The sequence below is a fragment of the Lissotriton helveticus genome, chromosome 6 (genome assembly GCF_964261635.1).
Source record: "Lissotriton helveticus chromosome 6, aLisHel1.1, whole genome shotgun sequence".
Classification (NCBI taxonomy): Eukaryota; Metazoa; Chordata; class Amphibia; order Caudata; family Salamandridae; genus Lissotriton; species Lissotriton helveticus.
The window spans coordinates 1,939,093,255-1,939,110,198 of record NC_136067.1 but is presented as its reverse complement, the minus strand read 5'-3'; the positions used below and the strand labels follow the sequence as shown (position 1 = coordinate 1,939,110,198).

The 16,944-nt window shown below is 56.1% G+C and overlaps 1 protein-coding gene across 1 annotated transcript in view; it reads left to right on the top strand.

Moving 5' to 3' along the window:
- CHRNA2 (cholinergic receptor nicotinic alpha 2 subunit) overlaps positions 1–16,944 on the top strand; it is a 166,272-nt gene that overhangs the window by 12,906 nt on the left and 136,422 nt on the right. Inside the window, exon 2 of the mRNA XM_078649943.1 lies at positions 5,968–7,871. Within this exon, the coding sequence (XP_078506069.1) occupies positions 7,811–7,871 (61 nt within the window). The 5' untranslated portion in view covers positions 5,968–7,810. The remainder of the gene's footprint in view (positions 1–5,967; positions 7,872–16,944) is intronic.

Sequence of the window (16,944 nt, the reverse complement as noted above, 5' to 3'; positions counted from 1 at the left end):
ATTTGAGTATGGTATTTTTACTTATAATGTTCACCATTGTAGCAGAGTTACTAGAAGTTGGTCCTGAAGAATGCCATGAACTAATTGGTCATACAGGCAGAAACATGTTGACCTAGCTCAATAGGGAACATCCATATCCCTATTTTACCTTAGCTGATTTTAGCTTTATCTACTGGGGACACCAATTAAAGTAATTTTTGTCTATCCAGGAGATAGTTTTAACTCACCATGTAATTTTTTTCCTATTATTTTTTCACTCTGCCCCTCACTCTTACCCCATTGGATGACCTAAAATACCTCACGCTCCTCTCTGAAGGGAGAGTTGTAGCCCAAACAGTGTACCTTGCGGTCGCAGTGTGCAAGAGGGAACCCAATGATGAAGCATGTCACCCTCCGGTGAGTGAGGGTTCTCATCTTTACAAATGTAATTGTCCATTCCCCCTTTGACAACCGATTACTTTAGTGCAGCAGTTAGACCATTCTGTACTTTTTTGTGAGCATTATATTGTGGAGTGGTACCCAGGCCCGGACTGGCCGTTGCAGGCACCGGGCAATCCCCCGGTCGGCCGCGAGGGTGGGGGCCGGTTTTGGGCCCCAGGGGGCCGGTTTTGTTACAGGGTCGTTTTTTGCAGCATAAAAAACGTCACTGTAACAAAATCGGCCGAAAACCGGCCCTAGCAAAGAGCGCGGTCGCACCCCCCAACCCCCTGGGGAGAGGGGGGCCGGCCGAGCACTTTGCCAGGGCTGGTTTCGGTTCCCAGTCCAGCCCTGGTGGTACCGCGGATGGTGATAATTCCTCCATAAAGAACCCTACTGGTGTGATTATATAAAGCAGAAACGAAAGCAGAAAACGGACACTCCGTTTGCTGTTGATCCTCTAAGATTTGTTTTGTTCAAAGGACATACGGTGACGACACATCTTCCAGGACTCGTCACACTACAAGCACCTACCTCTACTATTGTCAGCTCCTGTTATCATGAATGAGCTGATCCCGCCTGACAGTCCAGACCAAGCATCGGATCCTGTGCCATCGGTGCACTATCAGAGTGCATCTCAACCATCCTATACCACTCAATCTGGCCGACTATTGCGTGTGCATCAATGATTTATTGAAGAAATATGATGTGACTATTGTTTGTACTCTTAATTTAACAAAGGGGGATATGCAGTGTTGTGAGTCTATGTGGGCTAGGACCCTGTGGTTCTGGGCGAACTGAACAAGAAATTCCGTAACTTGTTGGGAGGTGTTAAAGTGTGGTTATTAATGGTTATGACGTAATGAGAGTGCAGTGTGTGACTGTATGCTGAGGAATAAGGACATACAATCCAGAGCTCCATGTGTGGCATATTCATTTACATGCTCCTGGGATGGGGGGGACGCTACACTTGCCATACTGGAAACACCGAAGACATACAGAGGACAAATGCGCCAAGGGCTCTTTCATCTTGTGGTCAAGGCTGGCCCCCTTTGCATTTCAGACTTTCTCCATTATTGTATCATTTCTGGAGAGAGCTAAAAAAACAGCTGTTATTTATCGTCCTACTTTCCTAAATGTCACACATCTTCCCCCAGCTCATGCTTCAGTAGCCTGTCTGTTAGGCATGGGCACATGTATTCATTGCTTTAATCATACACTTGTAAAACTTTAATGCATCTCCTTAAACATTGGGTTGAATGTATTTCAACGCACACCCCTGAGACCAGTATTTCAACGCACGCCCCTGAGACCAGTATTTCAACGCACGCCCCTGAGACCAGTATTTTAACGCACGCCCCTGAGACCAGTATTTCAACGCACACCCCTGAGACCAGTATTTTAACGCACACCCCTGAGACCAGTATTTCAACCCACGCCCCTGAGACCAGTATTTCAACCCACGCCCCTGAGACCAGTATTTCAACGCACGCCCCTGAGACCAGTATTTCAACGCACGCCCCTGAGACCAGTATTTTAACGCACGCCCCTGAGACCAGTATTTCAACGCACACCCCTGAGACCAGTATTTTAACGCACACCCCTGAGACCAGTATTTCAACCCACGCCCCTGAGACCAGTATTTCAACGCACACCCCTGAGACCAGTATTTGAGCACACCCCCTGAGACCAGTATTTCAACCCACGCCCCTGAGACCAGTATTTCAACGCACACCCCTGAGACCAGTATTTGAGCACACCCCCTGAGACCAGTATTTCAACGCACACCCCTGAGACCAGTATTTCAACGCACACCCCTGAGATCAGTATTGCAACCCACGCCCCTGAGACCAGTATTTCAACGCACACCCCTGAGATCAGTATTGCAACCCACGCCCCTGAGACCAGTATTTCAACGCACACCCCTGAGATCAGTATTGCAACCCACGCCCCTGAGACCAGTATTTCAACGCACACCCCTGAGACCAGTATTTCAACGCACACCCCTGAGACCAATATTTCAACGCACGCCCCTGAGACCAGTATTTCAACGCACACCCCTGAGACCAGTATTTTAACGCACACCCCTGAGACCAGTATTTCAACACACACCCCTGAGACCAGTATTTCAACACACGCCCCTGAGACCAGTATTTCAACGCACACCCCTGAGACCAGTATTTGAGCACACCCCCTGAGACCAGTATTTCAACGCCCACCCCTGAGACCAGTATTTCAACGCACACCCCTGAGATCAGTATTGCAACCCACGCCCCTGAGACCAGTATTTCAACGCACACCCCTGAGACCAGTATTTCAACGCACACCCCTGAGACCAATATTTCAACGCACGCCCCTGAGACCAGTATTTCAACGCACACCCCTGAGACCAGTATTTCAACCCATGCCCCTGAGATCATTATTTCAACCCACGCCCCTGAGACCAGTATTTCAACGCACACCCCTGAGACCAGTATTTCAACCCATGCCCCTGAGATCATTATTTCAACCCACGCCCCTGAGACCAGTATTTCAACCCACGCTCCTGAGACCAGTATTTCAACACACACCCCTTTGACCAGAATTTCAACGCACACCCCTGAGACCAGTATTTCAACACACACCCCTGAGACCAGTATTTTAACGCACACCCCTGAGACCAGTATTTTAACGCACACCCCTGAGACCAGTATTTCAACGCACACCCCTGAGACCAGTATTTTAACGCACACCCCTGAGACCAGTATTTCAACCCACGCCCCTGAGACCAGTATTTCAACGCACACCCCTGAGACCAGTATTTGAGCACACCCCCTGAGACCAGTATTTCAACGCACACCCCTGAGACCAGTATTTCAACGCACACCCCTGAGATCAGTATTGCAACACACGCCCCTGAGACCAGTATTTCAACGCACACCCCTGAGACCAGTATTTCAACGCACACCCCTGAGACCAATATTTCAACGCCCGCCCCTGAGACCAGTATTTCAACGCACACCCCTGAGACCAGTATTTTAATGCACACCCCTGAGACCAGTATTTCAACCCACGCCCCTGAGACCAGTATTTCAACGCACACCCCTGAGACCAGTATTTGTACACACCCCCTGGGACCAGTATTTCAACGCACACCCCTGAGACCAGTATTTCAACGCACACCCCTGAGATCAGTATTGCAACCCACGCCCCCTGAGACCAGTATTTCAACGCACACCCCTGAGACCAGTATTTCAACGCACACCCCTGAGACCAATATTTCAACGCACGCCCCTGAGACCAGTATTTCAACGCACACCCCTGAGACCAGTATTTCAACCCATGCCCCTGAGATCATTATTTCAACCCACGCCCCTGAGACCAGTATTTCAACGCACACCCCTGAGACCAGTATTTCAACCCATGCCCCTGAGATCATTATTTCAACCCACGCCCCTGAGACCAGTATTTCAACCCACGCTCCTGAGACCAGTATTTCAACACACACCCCTTTGACCAGAATTTCAACGCACACCCCTGAGACCAGTATTTCAACACACACCCCTTTGACCAGTATTTCAACCCATGCCCCTGAGATCATTATTTCAACCCACGCCCCTGAGACCAGTATTTCAACCCATGCCCCTGAGATCATTATTTCAACCCACGCCCCTGAGACCAGTATTTCAACCCATGCCCCTGAGATCATTATTTCAACCCACGCCCCTGAGACCAGTATTTCAACCCACGCCCCTGAGACCAGTATTTCAACACACACCCCTTTGACCAGAATTTCAACGCACACCCCTGAGACCAGTATTTCAGCACACACCCCTGAGACCAATATTTCAACCCACGCCCCTATGACCAGTACTTCAACCCACGCCCCTGAGGCCAATATTTCAACGCACACCCCTGAGACCAGTATTTCAACACACACCCCTGAGACCAGTATTTCAACGCACACCCCTGAGACCAGTATTTCAACCCACGCCCCTGAGACCAGTATTTCAACGCACACCCCTGAGACCAGTATTTTAACGCACACCCCTGAGACCAGTATTTCAACGCACACCCCTGAGACCAGTATTTCAACGCACACCCGAGACCAATATGTCCACACACACCCCTGAGACCGGCAGTTTCCCCGCCCCCAGTCTGGGTGTGCTGACTCAATAGGGCCATCTGTAGTTGTGTACCCGCCGTGTGCTCCCCGTTAGAGGAGACAGCACCCCGACACCATCGACCAGGGTGACTGACTGCCGCCCTGGTGATTGCGCAATCCTTCTCAACTCCCGGCTCTCTTTAGTTAATCAGCCCTGTGACCCGCGGCACACAAATCCTTCCCTCCACCGCCCCGAGAGCATCACTCACCCGCGGCCGGAATTACTATGGATTTCCTGTGCTCACCTCGGCTGTAAACAACCGGTTGCATTACTACTCTCAGGATTTATCTTCAGGACAATGGGGGCGAGGGGGTGGGGGTGGGTTGGGGGGCGGAGGTCGCCGTGGGCAGGGGAGGGGCGGCTGCAGTGTTCCTGGGCAGGCTCGTGTAGAAGGTCTGTCACACTTACTGCACATAACGGGACTTGCAAGTCACACACACTAGCCTGGATACATGCACATGCACGTACACTCACACACACAGCACCGCTGTTTCACAATGCACACAAACACACTCCGTCAGAATCACAGACATACCATGCTCGACGATGCACACACCACGAGGAAGCAGGCATGACCCCCGTGCGCGAGAGAGAGTGTGAGAAGGCTGGGGGGCGGAGGGGGGCAGAGAATGCAGAGAAAGGGAGAGCCGCCCATTGAACCGTAAACATACAGCCACATAGACGCAGACGTGTAAAACTTCCGACGTGCAATCAAACACACGCACACGCAAAGCAATTAACGCTGAAAGGAATCACTCAAACCACACGAACGTGTGTTTGTGCTCAATAAGAGAACAAACACGCGCGCGCAACACGTGCATGTTAATAGACTTCATCCAACAAATAGAAAACACTGAAACAGTCAACAGCACACGCACACCTATCAAGCACAGACCCTACAAACACAGCATACACATATCATCACTACAAACACGCAAACATGCACAGCCAGCGCAGAGCAAGCACTTTACACGAAGAGCACATGTGATCCTCTTCGCCACACGCTCATGCGTGACAGAAGAGACGTGCAGACGCACGGTGGTCTAGCACGTGCACAATTGTAGTGTTGAAATAGTGCTGAATGCTGCTAACGTGCAGCTTCGAAAGACCGTACATAATAGCTCACGGGCTGAACTCAACTCACCTGTGCTCCTCCTTTTATCGACTTGTGATTCGTCGACAGATGTAACCAGCAGGCTGCTGACCCGCACCACACGGTGAGCTTATCCCTAGCGTGTAAGTGCATCGAGCCATAAAAGCACGCCTCTAGGCGCTGTTGTGTATTTTTGAACACAGAGAACACAAACGTGCATGCACTTGTCTGCTGTGCCTATTGAACCCTGACTCGCATTATGGGTAAAACGTGTTATTGCAGCTGTGTAACAATATTCCGTTTACTTTGTAGGGTAATTCTTGACCTCCCTGGAATACTGTGCTTCCTGGGGACGTTCCACGTGTCGTTGCCTCGCGCAGAGCCTCTCAAGCCTCAGCAGCCTGCCGCTCGGGATCCATTTTGGCTCTGGATGTGATTGGCTGTGCTCCAGGATTCGGGTGTGGGCCTGGTGACGTGGAATCAAGCGGAGGAGATTGATGGGTACTATGGATTCCAGGACGAGTGACAGCCCACTGTGGGTGAAAGGTGGATCGCCTCTCCAGAGAGAGCGCTGAAGCTACTCTACATTTCATCATCGGGGGCAGCTCATGGGCCCAGTGTGTGTTTCGTCACCGAGGAGAGCACAGCGTGGATGAAAGGCGTGTCGCACCTCCAGGTACAGCTCTGGGACGAGTCTGTACAGCGAAGCAAGGAGAGTACACAGTGGATGAAAGGTGTGTTACATCTACAGATACAAGTCGTAGGGCTGGCCTGTGTTTCATCATTAAGGGGCGCTGTAGTCTCTGTGTTTCATCTACTTTAAGTTCCCGGTCGTTAAAGTTTCTGGGTAGAGTCTGTGGTTCAGCACCGAGGAGAGCGCAGAGTGGATGAAAGGTGTGTTGCAGCCACAGATACAGGTTCTGGAACAACAAGGAGCGCGGACAGCGATGACTTCTATCCGGCGAGTGCGTGTTTCAGCACCGAGGACAGCTCACTGTGGATAGCGTCTCTGGGACCAAGCTGTGTTTCAGCACCGAGGAGAGCGCAGAGTGGATGAAAGGTGTGTTTCATCTCCAAGCAAGGCCCTGGGACGAGTCTGTCTTTCAGCACCGAAGAGGGAGCAGAGTGGATGAAAGGTGTGTTACATCTCCTGTACAGTTCTAGGTGGCGTTTGTGTTTCAGTGCAAGGAGAGCGCAGAGCGGATGAAAGGTGTGTTACATCTCCAAGTGAGTCTCTAGCACGAATCTGTCCCACAGTAACGAGGAGGTAGCAGAGTGGATGAAAGGTGTGTTACAACTACAGGTACAGCTCCTGGAACTGGCTTGTGTTTCAGCACTCACAGCTCACAGTGGATACGGTCTCCGGGACAGCCTGTGTTTTAACACCAGTTCAGCTTTTGATACTCGCCTGCGCTTCACGGCGCTAAGGACACTTCCAGAGAGATTGCCTGCATTTCCGACCAGCTCCCAAGTTGCAACAGACACACGCGTTGCAACAGACACACGCCTCCTGGCTATACAGTACAACATCTTACGCCCCCTTCCGGAGACATCAAGCCACCCTGCGCAGCGCAACTCCATAATAGAGGCTGGCGCACCTCGAATGACCACTAGCCCTGCCAGCGCCACTGAAGTCGCCGCACGAGCCTGTGTGCGAGCCACTGGCCAGTCAGGGGCGAGCCTCGCTGGAGCACAGACTGCTACAGCTTCGCATTTCTCACAGCCGGAATAGCGCCCAACCCTTCTGCTACTCCTTGCAAGCGCTCAGAGGCGCACGTCGCTACAGGCGCCTCCCTCGCATCTGGAGCAGCGCCCACCTCACAGGGGCCCCAACCCCGCCAGCCTACCTTCCCTCAAACAAATGGAGTAAGTACCGCAATTTTTACAACCTCACAACAAGGCGCACCTCAGAGAAGCACCAGCCCGGACAACCCCAGGACAAGGAAGTGGCGCGCCTCACAGGAGCCCCAGCCCTGCCAGCCTCTCTCGAGCAGCTGCAGCCGCTCCGACGCCGGGTCTCACAGGATCCCAGCCCGACCGGCCTCCCTTGTGCATAGCCCCATGAGAAGGCAGTGGCGCACGTCACAGGAGCCCAGCTCGGCCACCGCCGTGTCTCTCTGCCAGCCGGAGCAGCCCCCGCCACTCCCCAGGCACCATGGAGCTGGGGGTCTACCTCAGAAGCGTCCTGGTTTGCTGCATCGTCTTGTTCAGATCAGGTAAGAAAACTGCTTTTAACGTGGCATGCATGAGCTGGGAACTTACGAACAGGCGCGTGCTTTGTCGTGTGCGCGTGGGTGTGGGCGCGCGGGGTTTTAAAACAGTTTCACAAAGTTTGAGGAATGCGATGTTGGCACACACAGAGGGGAGGCGGAGAGAGGCTGCGGGCAGCGGTGTGCCCTGCGGATGTGTGCTATGCTCACTGCTGGTGTGTGCCCTGCTCCCTGCTGGTGTGTGCCCTGCTGATGCGTGCTATGCTCACTGCTGGTGTGTGCCCTGCTCCCTGCTGGTGTGTGCCCTGCTCCCTGCTGGTGTGTGCCCTGCTCCCTGCTGGTGTGTGCCCTGCTCCCTGCTGGCGTGTGCCATGCTCCCTGCTGGTGTGTGCCCTGCTCCCTAATGTTTTGCGCCCCGCTTCTTGCAGGGGTGTGCCCTGCTGGTTTATGCCCTACTCCCTGATCATGCGTGTGCCCTGCTCCCTGCTTGTGTGTGCCCTGCTCCCCGCTGGTGTGTGCCCTGCTCCCCGCTGGTGTGTGCCCTGCTCCCTGCTGGTGTGTGCCCTGCTCCCTGCCTTGTGTGCCCTGCTCCCCGCTGGTGTGTGCCCTGCTCCCTGCCTTGTATGCCCTGCTCGTGATCATTGCTCCCTGCTGTCCTGTACCCTTCTCCTTGCTGATGTGTGCCCTGCCTGCCAGATAACGTGTGCCCTGCTCCCTAGTGTTAGTGTGTTTCCTGCTCTCTGCTTGTGTGTGCCCTGCTCCTTGCCTAGTGTGTCCTGCTCCCTGCTTGTGTGTGCCAGTCTCCCAGATGATGTGTGCTCTGCTCCCAGCTTTGTGTTTCCTGCTCCCTGCCTTGTGTGCCCTGCTCCCTGCCTTGTGTGCCCTGCTCCCTGCCTTGTGTGCCCTGCTCCCTGCTGGTGTGTGCCCTGCTCCCTGCTGGTGTGTGCCCTGTTGGTGTGTGCCCTGCTCCCTGCTGGTTTGTGCCATGCTCTCTGCTTGTGTGTGCCCTGCTCCTTGCCTAGTGTGTCCTGCTCCCTGCTTGTGTGTGCCAGTCTCTCAGATGATGTGTGCTCTGCTCCCAGCTTTGTGTTTCCTGCTCCCTGCTGGTGTGTGCCCTGCTCCCTGCCTTGTGTGCCCTGCTCCTTGCCTAGTGTGTCTTGCTCCCTGCTTGTGTGTACCAGTCTCCCAGATGATGTGTGCTCTGCTCCCAGCTTTGTGTTTCCTGCTCCCTGCTGGTGTGTGCCCTGCTCCCTGCTGGTGTGTGCCCTGTTGGTGTGTGCCCTGCTCCCTGCTGGTGTGTGCCATGCTCCCTGCTGGTGTGTGCCCTGCTCCCTGCCTTGTGTGCCCTGCTCCCTGCCTTGTGTGCCCCGCTCCCTGCCTTGTGTGCCCTGTTCCCTCCCTTGTGTGCTCCGATCTACGCCTGTTTGCTCTGCTCCCTGCTTGTGTGCCCTGCTCCCTGCTGGTGTGTGCCCTGCTCCCTGCTGGTGTGTGCCCTGCTCCCTGCTGGTGTGTGCCCTGCTCCCTGCCTTGTGTGCCCTGCTCCCTGCCTTGTGTGCCCTGCTCTCTGACTTGTGTGCCCTGTTCCCTCCCTTGTGTGCTCCGATCCCTGCCTGTTTGCTCTGCTCCCTGCTTGTGTGCCCTGCTCCCTGCTGGTGTGTGCCCTGCTTCCTGCTTTTTGTGCCCTGTTACCTGCTTTGTGTGCACTGCTCCCTGCTGGCGTGTACCCTGCTTCCTGCTTTGTGTGCCCTGCTCCCTGCTGGTGTGTACCCTGCTTCCTGCTTTCTGTACCTGGCTCCCTGGTTTGTGTACCCGGCGTTCTGCTTTGTGTGAACTGCTCCCTGCTTTGTGTACCCTGCTTCCTGCTTTGTGTGCCCTCCTCCCTGCTGGTGTGTACCCTGCTTCCTGCTTTGTGTGCCCTGCTCCCTGGTTTGTGTACCCTGCTTCCTGCTTTGTGTGCCCGGCTAACTGCTGGTGTGTACCCTACTTCCTGCTTTGTGTGCCATTCTCCCTTATTTGTATGCCCTACTCCCTGTGCCCTGTTGGTATGTGCCCTGCTCCTTGCTGGTGTGTGCCTTGATCCCTGTCTTTTGTGCCCTGCTCCCTTAGTGTGCCCTACTCCCTCTGTGTGCCCTACTCCTTGTCTTTTGTGCCCTGCTCCCTTAGTGTGCCCTGCTCCCTTTGTGTGCCCTACTCCCTGTAATTTGTGCCCTGCTCCCTTAGTGTGTCCTGTTCCCTGCTGGTATGTGCCCTGCTCACTGCCTTGTGTGCCCTGCTTCCTGCTGGTGTGTACCCTGCTTCCTGTTTTTGTGCCCTGCTCCCTGCTTTGTGTGCCCTGTTTCACGCTGGTGCGTGCCCTGCTCCTGCTTTGTGTGCACTGCTCCCTGCCGGTGCGTACCCTGCTTCCTGATTTGTGTGCCCTGCTTCCTGCTTTGTGTGTCCTGCTCCCTGCTTTGTGTGCCCTGCTTCCTGGTGTTGGGTACCCTTCTTCCTGCTTTGTGTGCCCTGCTCCCTGCCTTGTGTGCCCTGCTCCCTGCCTTGTGTGCCCTGCTCCCTGCCTTGTGTGCCCTGCTCCCTGCTGGTGTGTGTCCTGCTCCCTGCTAGTGTGTGCCCTGCTCCCTGCCTTGTGTGCCCTGCTCCCTGCTGGTGTGTGTCCTGCTCCCTGCCTTGTGTGCCCTGCTCCCTTCTGGTGTGTGTCCTGCTCCCTGCCTTGTGTGCCCCGCTCCCTGCCTTGTGTGCCCCGCTCCCTGCCTTGTGTGCTCTGCTCCCTGCCTTGTGCGCCCTGCTCCCTGCCTTGTGTGCCCTGCTCCCTGCTGGTGTGTGCCCTGCTCCCTGCCTTGTGTGCCCTGCTCCCTGCTGGTGTGTGTCCTGCTCCCTGCCTTGTGTGCCCTCCTCCCTGCCTTGTGTGCCTTGCTCCCTGCCTTGTGTGCCCTGCTCCCTGCTGGTGTGTGTCCTGCTCCCTGCTGGTGTGTGCCCTGCTCCCTGCCTTGTGTGCCCTGCTCCCTGCTGGTGTGTACCCTGCTTCCTGTTTTTGTGCCCTGCTCCCTGCTTTGTGTGCCCTGTGTCACGCTGGTGCGTGCCCTGCTCCTGCTTTGTGTGCACTGCTCCCTGCCGGTGCGTACCCTGCTTCCTGCTTTGTGTGCCCTGCTTCCTGCTTTGTGTGTCCTGCTCCCTGCTTTGTGTGCCCTGCTTCCTGGTGTTGGGTACCCTTCTTCCTGCTTTGTGTGCCCTGCTCCCTGCCTTGTGTGCCCTGCTCCCTGCCTTGTGTGCCCTGCTCCCTGCCTTGTGTGCCCTGCTCCCTGCTGGTGTGTGTCCTGCTCCCTGCTGGTGTGTGCCCTGCTCCCTGCCTTGTGTGCCCTGCTCCCTGCTGGTGTGTGTCCTGCTCCCTGCCTTGTGTGCCCTGCTCCCTGCTGGTGTGTGTCCTGCTCCCTGCCTTGTGTGCCCCGCTCCCTGCCTTGTGTGACCCGCTCCCTGCCTTGTGTGCTCTGCTCCCTGCCTTGCGCGCCCTGCTCCCTGCCTTGTGTGCCCTGCTCCCTGCTGGTGTGTGCCCTGCTCCCTGCCTTGTGTGCCCTGCTCCCTGCTGGTGTGTGTCCTGCTCCCTGCCTTGTGTGCCCTCCTCCCTGCCTTGTGTGCCTTGCTCCCTGCCTTGTGTGCCCTGCTCCCTGCTGGTGTGTGTCCTGCTCCCTGCTGGTGTGTGCCCTGCTCCCTGCCTTGTGTGCCCTGCTCCCTGCTGGTGTGTGTCCTGCTCCCTGCTGGTGTGTGCCCTGCTCCCTGTCTTTTGTGCCCTGCTCCCTTAGTGTGCCCTACTCCCTCTGTGTGCCCTACTCCTTGTCTTTTGTGCCCTGCTCCCTTAGTGTGCCCTGCTCCCTTTGTGTGCCCTACTCCCTGTAATTTGTGCCCTGCTCCCTTAGTGTGTCCTGTTCCCTGCTGGTGCGTGCCCTGCTCCTGCTTTGTGTGCACTGCTCCCTGCCGGTGCGTACCCTGCTTCCTGCTTTGTGTGCCCTGCTTCCTGCTTTGTGTGTCCTGCTTTGTGTGCCCTGCTTCCTGGTGTTGGGTACTCTTCTTCCTGCTTTGTGTGCCCTGCTCCCTGCCTTGTGTGCCCTGCTCCCTGCCTTGTGTGCCCTGCTCCCTGCCTTGTGTGCCCTGCTCCCTGCTGGTGTGTGTCCTGCTCCCTGCTGGTGTGTGCCCTGCTCCCTGCCTTGTGTGCCCTGCTCCCTGCTGGTGTGTGTCCTGCTCCCTGCCTTGTGTGCCCTGCTCCCTGCTGGTGTGTGTCCTGCTCCCTGCCTTGTGTGCCCCGCTCCCTGCCTTGTGTGCCCCGCTCCCTGCCTTGTGTGCTCTGCTCCCTGCCTTGTGCGCCCTGCTCCCTGCCTTGTGTGCCCTGCTCCCTGCTGGTGTGTGCCCTGCTCCCTGCCTTGTGTGCCCTGCTCCCTGCTGGTGTGTGTCCTGCTCCCTGCCTTGTGTGCCCTCCTCCCTGCCTTGTGTGCCTTGCTCCCTGCCTTGTGTGCCCTGCTCCCTGCTGGTGTGTGTCCTGCTCCCTGTTGGTGTGTGCCCTGCTCCCTGCCTTGTGTGCCCTGCTCCCTGCTGGTGTGTACCCTGCTTCCTGTTTTTGTGCCCTGCTCCCTGCTTTGTGTGCCCTGTTTCACGCTGGTGCGTGCCCTGCTCCTGCTTTGTGTGCACTGCTCCCTGCCGGTGCGTACCCTGCTTCCTGCTTTGTGTGCCCTGCTTCCTGCTTTGTGTGTCCTGCTCCCTGCTTTGTGTGCCCTGCTTCCTGGTGTTGGGTACCCTTCTTCCTGCTTTGTGTGCCCTGCTCCCTGCCTTGTGTGCCCTGCTCCCTGCCTTGTGTGCCCTGCTCCCTGCCTTGTGTGCCCTGCTCCCTGCTGGTGTGTGTCCTGCTCCCTGCTGGTGTGTGCCCTGCTCCCTGCCTTGTGTGCCCTGCTCCCTGCTGGTGTGTGTCCTGCTCCCTGCCTTTTGTGCCCTGCTCCCTGCCTTGTGTGCCCCGCTCCCTGCCTTGTGTGCTCTGCTCCCTGCCTTGTGCGCCCTGCTCCCTGCCTTGTGTGCCCTGCTCCCTGCTGGTGTGTGCCCTGCTCCCTGCCTTGTGTGCCCTCCTCCCTGCCTTGTGTGCCTTGCTCCCTGCCTTGTGTGCCCTGCTCCCTGCTGGTGTGTGTTCCGCTCCCTGCTGGTGTGTGTCCTGCTCCCTGCCTTGTGTGCCCTCCTCCCTGCCTTGTGTGCCTTGCTCCCTGCCTTGTGTGCCCTGCTCCCTGCTGGTGTGTGTCCTGCTCCCTGCTGGTGTGTGCCCTGCTCCCTGCCTTGTGTGCCCTGCTCCCTGCTGGTGTGTGTCCTGCTCCCTGCTGGTGTGTGCCCTGCTCCCTGCCTTGTGTGCCCTGCTCCCTGCTGGTGTGTGTTCCGCTCCCTGCATTGTGTGTCCTGCTCCCTGCCTTGTGTGCCCTCCTCCCTGCCTTGTGTGCCCTCCTCCCTGCCTTGTGTGCCTTGCTCCCTGCCTTGTGTGCCCTGCTCCCTGCTGGTGTGTGTCCTGCTCCCTGCTGGTGTGTGCCCTGCTCCCTGCCTTGTGTGCCCTGCTCCCTGCTGGTGTGTGTCCTGCTCCCTGCTGGTGTGTGCCCTGCTCCCTGCCTTGTGTGCCCTGCTCCCTGCTGGTGTGTGTTCCGCTCCCTGCATTGTGTGTCCTGCTCCCTGCCTTGTGTGCCCTGCTCCCTGCTGGTGTGTGTCCTGCTCCCTGCCTTGTGTGCCTTGCTCCCTGCTGGTGTGTGTCCTGCTCCCTGCTAGTGTGTGTCCTGCTCCCTGCTGGTGTGTGCCCTGCTCCCTGCCTTGTGTGCCCTGCTCCCTGCTGGTGTGTGTCCTGCTCCCTGCTGGTGTGTGCCCTGCTCCCTGCCTTGTGTGCCCTGCTCCCTGCTGGTGTGTGTTCCGCTCCCTGCATTGTGTGTCCTGCTCCCTGCCTTGTGTGCCCTGCTCCCTGCTGGTGTGTGCCCTGCTCCCTGCCTTGTGTGCCCTGCTCCCTGCTGGTGTGTGCCCTGCTCCCTGCCTTGTGTGCCCTGCTCCCTGCCTTGTGGGCCCTGCTCCCCGCCCTGTTTCCATCCAGTCTGTATACTTAGCAGCCTCAGCCGTCAAGGGTGTAAAAGTCTCTGTAAGCTTCGGTGTAAGTTTGTCCGAGCCGCCTTCCTCTGTCCTTGGACAAAAGTCCAGAATGGCCCCAAACAGCAGCGTCCATTGCGCATCACTACCTGCTGAGGGCTGGCGACCCCTGAGCAGCTGCTGCAGAGGAACCTGTCTGATGTGTAAACTGACCCTGTCCGCCTGCCCCGGGTCGGTTCGCGTCTTTCTTTTACAGTCAGCTCCTGTTCGTTCTCCGTTGAGCAGAGGTCTGAGCTCTGCTATTCTGTAGGAAGTCGGAGTTGTGGCCGGAGCTTTTGATGCGTCTGTTTCTGATCCTTAACTCGACCCTTTCCAGCCGAGGCATTGGATCCCAGGCCCGCCTCTGACCGGTTCATGTGCAGCCGCCCCGAGCCCTACGGCCCGGCCCCAGTCCAAGAAAGGGCCGCAACTCCACCATCTTGATACTCACTCACCCCTGTGAGAGGGCAGCCGGGCCTGCACGGATGCACGCCTCTGACCCTCCGGCTCTGCACACACCCGTGCAGCAAACTCACCCTGGGGGAATCTACCTGGGACCGGAGCCTGGCACCTGCGGCTCACGTTTCTCCAAATTCTTTCTAATGCGACAATTTTACCAGTAAGATGTGACACGACAGGATAATGATCATTGAACATGTGTTTCAGGATTCAGAGAAAGCAATAGGGGACAAGGCCGCTGAAAGGCACGGAGCAGGCAGAAGGGGCGGGGGGGAGGGGCTCTACGTCACACACGGGCCACCGCTGGAAGAGGGTGAGCGCGTGCTGGCTGAGGGGCCCGGATGAATGTGTGGGGAAACGCGTTGCTCCCTCGCACCTTTAGTGTGCACGCGCAGCGCTGAGGCAATGACCGGGAGAACCCGGCAGCGCGAGGGCGTGCCGGCCGGGGAGGGAAAGTGACGTAGGGGAGACGCCCAGGGATGAACCAAGGCTGAGCACGTGGCCCCTGAGAGGGTTAAGCATCGGAAACACCACGGGGCCATGCACGGGGGCGTCGAGGGGGGCTAGCGTGCCTCAGGGAGCCGGGAAAGGACACAATCTTATCAATCATGGTTGGGAGGCGAGGGGGGGGGGGGTGGAGATTGAGGGTGGGGGCGTGGGGGTGTTCTGTGCCCTGTCACTCGGGAGCGGGGGGAGAGGGGAGTGTCAGCCTCCTGCACCTGCAGCTTAAAAAGATTGATGTCGCTTCACATTAACCCTGTCTTGGTGGGGTGAACTAGACCTTGCAACAGGACAGGCCCATTAACAATCTGAGCTGCTTTACTGTGATGGGTCCGCATAGCCTGCAGGCTACACACCAAACTCTCTTCAGCTGGCTAACTCCCTGAGGTGTGTGCTGTGATTGTAGGGTGGTACAAAAGGGGGTGGTGATGCACGGAGCATCTGAACCAATCAAACACTCACACCCAGTCAAAAGATCTGGGTTTAATCCATCACCGTTCTTTAGCCCACTCTGCCACCCCAGTTCAAGACATGGCCATATGCAAATCAGTCTGACCCTGTGCCTCATGGGAACAGTCCAGCCCGAACTGCCAAGCCATGCCTTCCCTGGACCGGAAACAAGCTTCCTAGGACACGTTTCTGGCATTCCAGCCGTCTTCAGCCCTGCTTGCTTGAATCCAGTGGCAAAGTGAGCAAGGGAATCACGTCTGAGCATACCCTGCCAACTTATGGTGAACAAACCGGTCCTCAGAAGCTTGTTTCTGGTCTAGGGAAAGACATGGCTTGGCAGTTCGGGCCAACATCATACCTATTATTTAAGTTGCTTACTTATAACCACTGCGAACTGGTATAGCTTTAGAACACCCAAAAAAGTGCCTCTCACTGTTTCAGTCGACCCCCTCTAAAAACCGGGACATGAGCCAAAATTGCCGAAATCTGCCAGGACAGCTGGTGAAAAACCGAGATTGTCCGGACAAATCCGGGACGTTTGGTCACCCTATGTGATTGGTACTGGCCACTGCCAGGTAACACAAATAAGTTCATGAAGCAGAATCATTACTTCAGAAAACTGATGAGGGCCAGACTACTGCGTTGATTAGGTTCGATTTAAGTGCAGCTTTTGACACCGTATCCCATGGCCTCCTGTTGGAGCGGCTGCGGTATTGCAGTGTTGGGGGGCTGGCTTTGCATTTGCTAGCCTCCTTCCTTCAGAATTGCTAATTCCAGGTGGCTCCGCAACCATTCTTGCCAGAGGCTGTCCCACTGCGGCAGGGGGTGCCTCAGGGCTCTGCATTGAGCCCAACGCTGTTCAATCTCTATGTGCGCCCCCTTGCTGATGTCATTGACCGTCACAGCTTTATTATAGTGTTGTACGCCAATGACACACAGCTTATAACCACCGTGTCTCAGAATGTGGGAGCGTTCCGCAGCTCGGCTTAGGTCTTGCTTGGCTGACTTAGCAGAGTGGATAGACCATAGCTGCCGCAGGCTAAATGCTGGAAGCATTGGGGTTCTCCTGGTAGGGAAACAGCCTTTGTTTGGTTCTCTGCTTGATGGCCAGATGTACTTGGCCTGATACCCATTCCCGAGCCAAAACGGAAAATTCTTGGAATCTGGGTTGATGCTTATTTATCATTCACCAACTAAATCTCTTGCCTGGAAGGTAAGTGCTTCAGTATCCTGAAATGTTTGAGCAAAATGTTGGGCTTCCTCCCTGATTCAGCCAAGAAATCAGCAGTCCAGTCTTTGGTTTTGTCCAGGCTGGACTATTGTAATGTGCAATACCTGGGAGTTTCTCAGGGTAGTCTGTTCAAGCTGCAGAGAGTACAGAATGCGGCAGCACAGATGCTGCTTAATTTTCTGAGGTGGCCATCTATGGGACGGCTCTCACCAAACTGCACTGGCTTCCAGTGAGACAGAGAGTTCCCATTAAAGCTATCTGTCTTTGCCATAAAATTGTAAACGGGAACAAACCCCGTTACTTTAATTCTCTGGT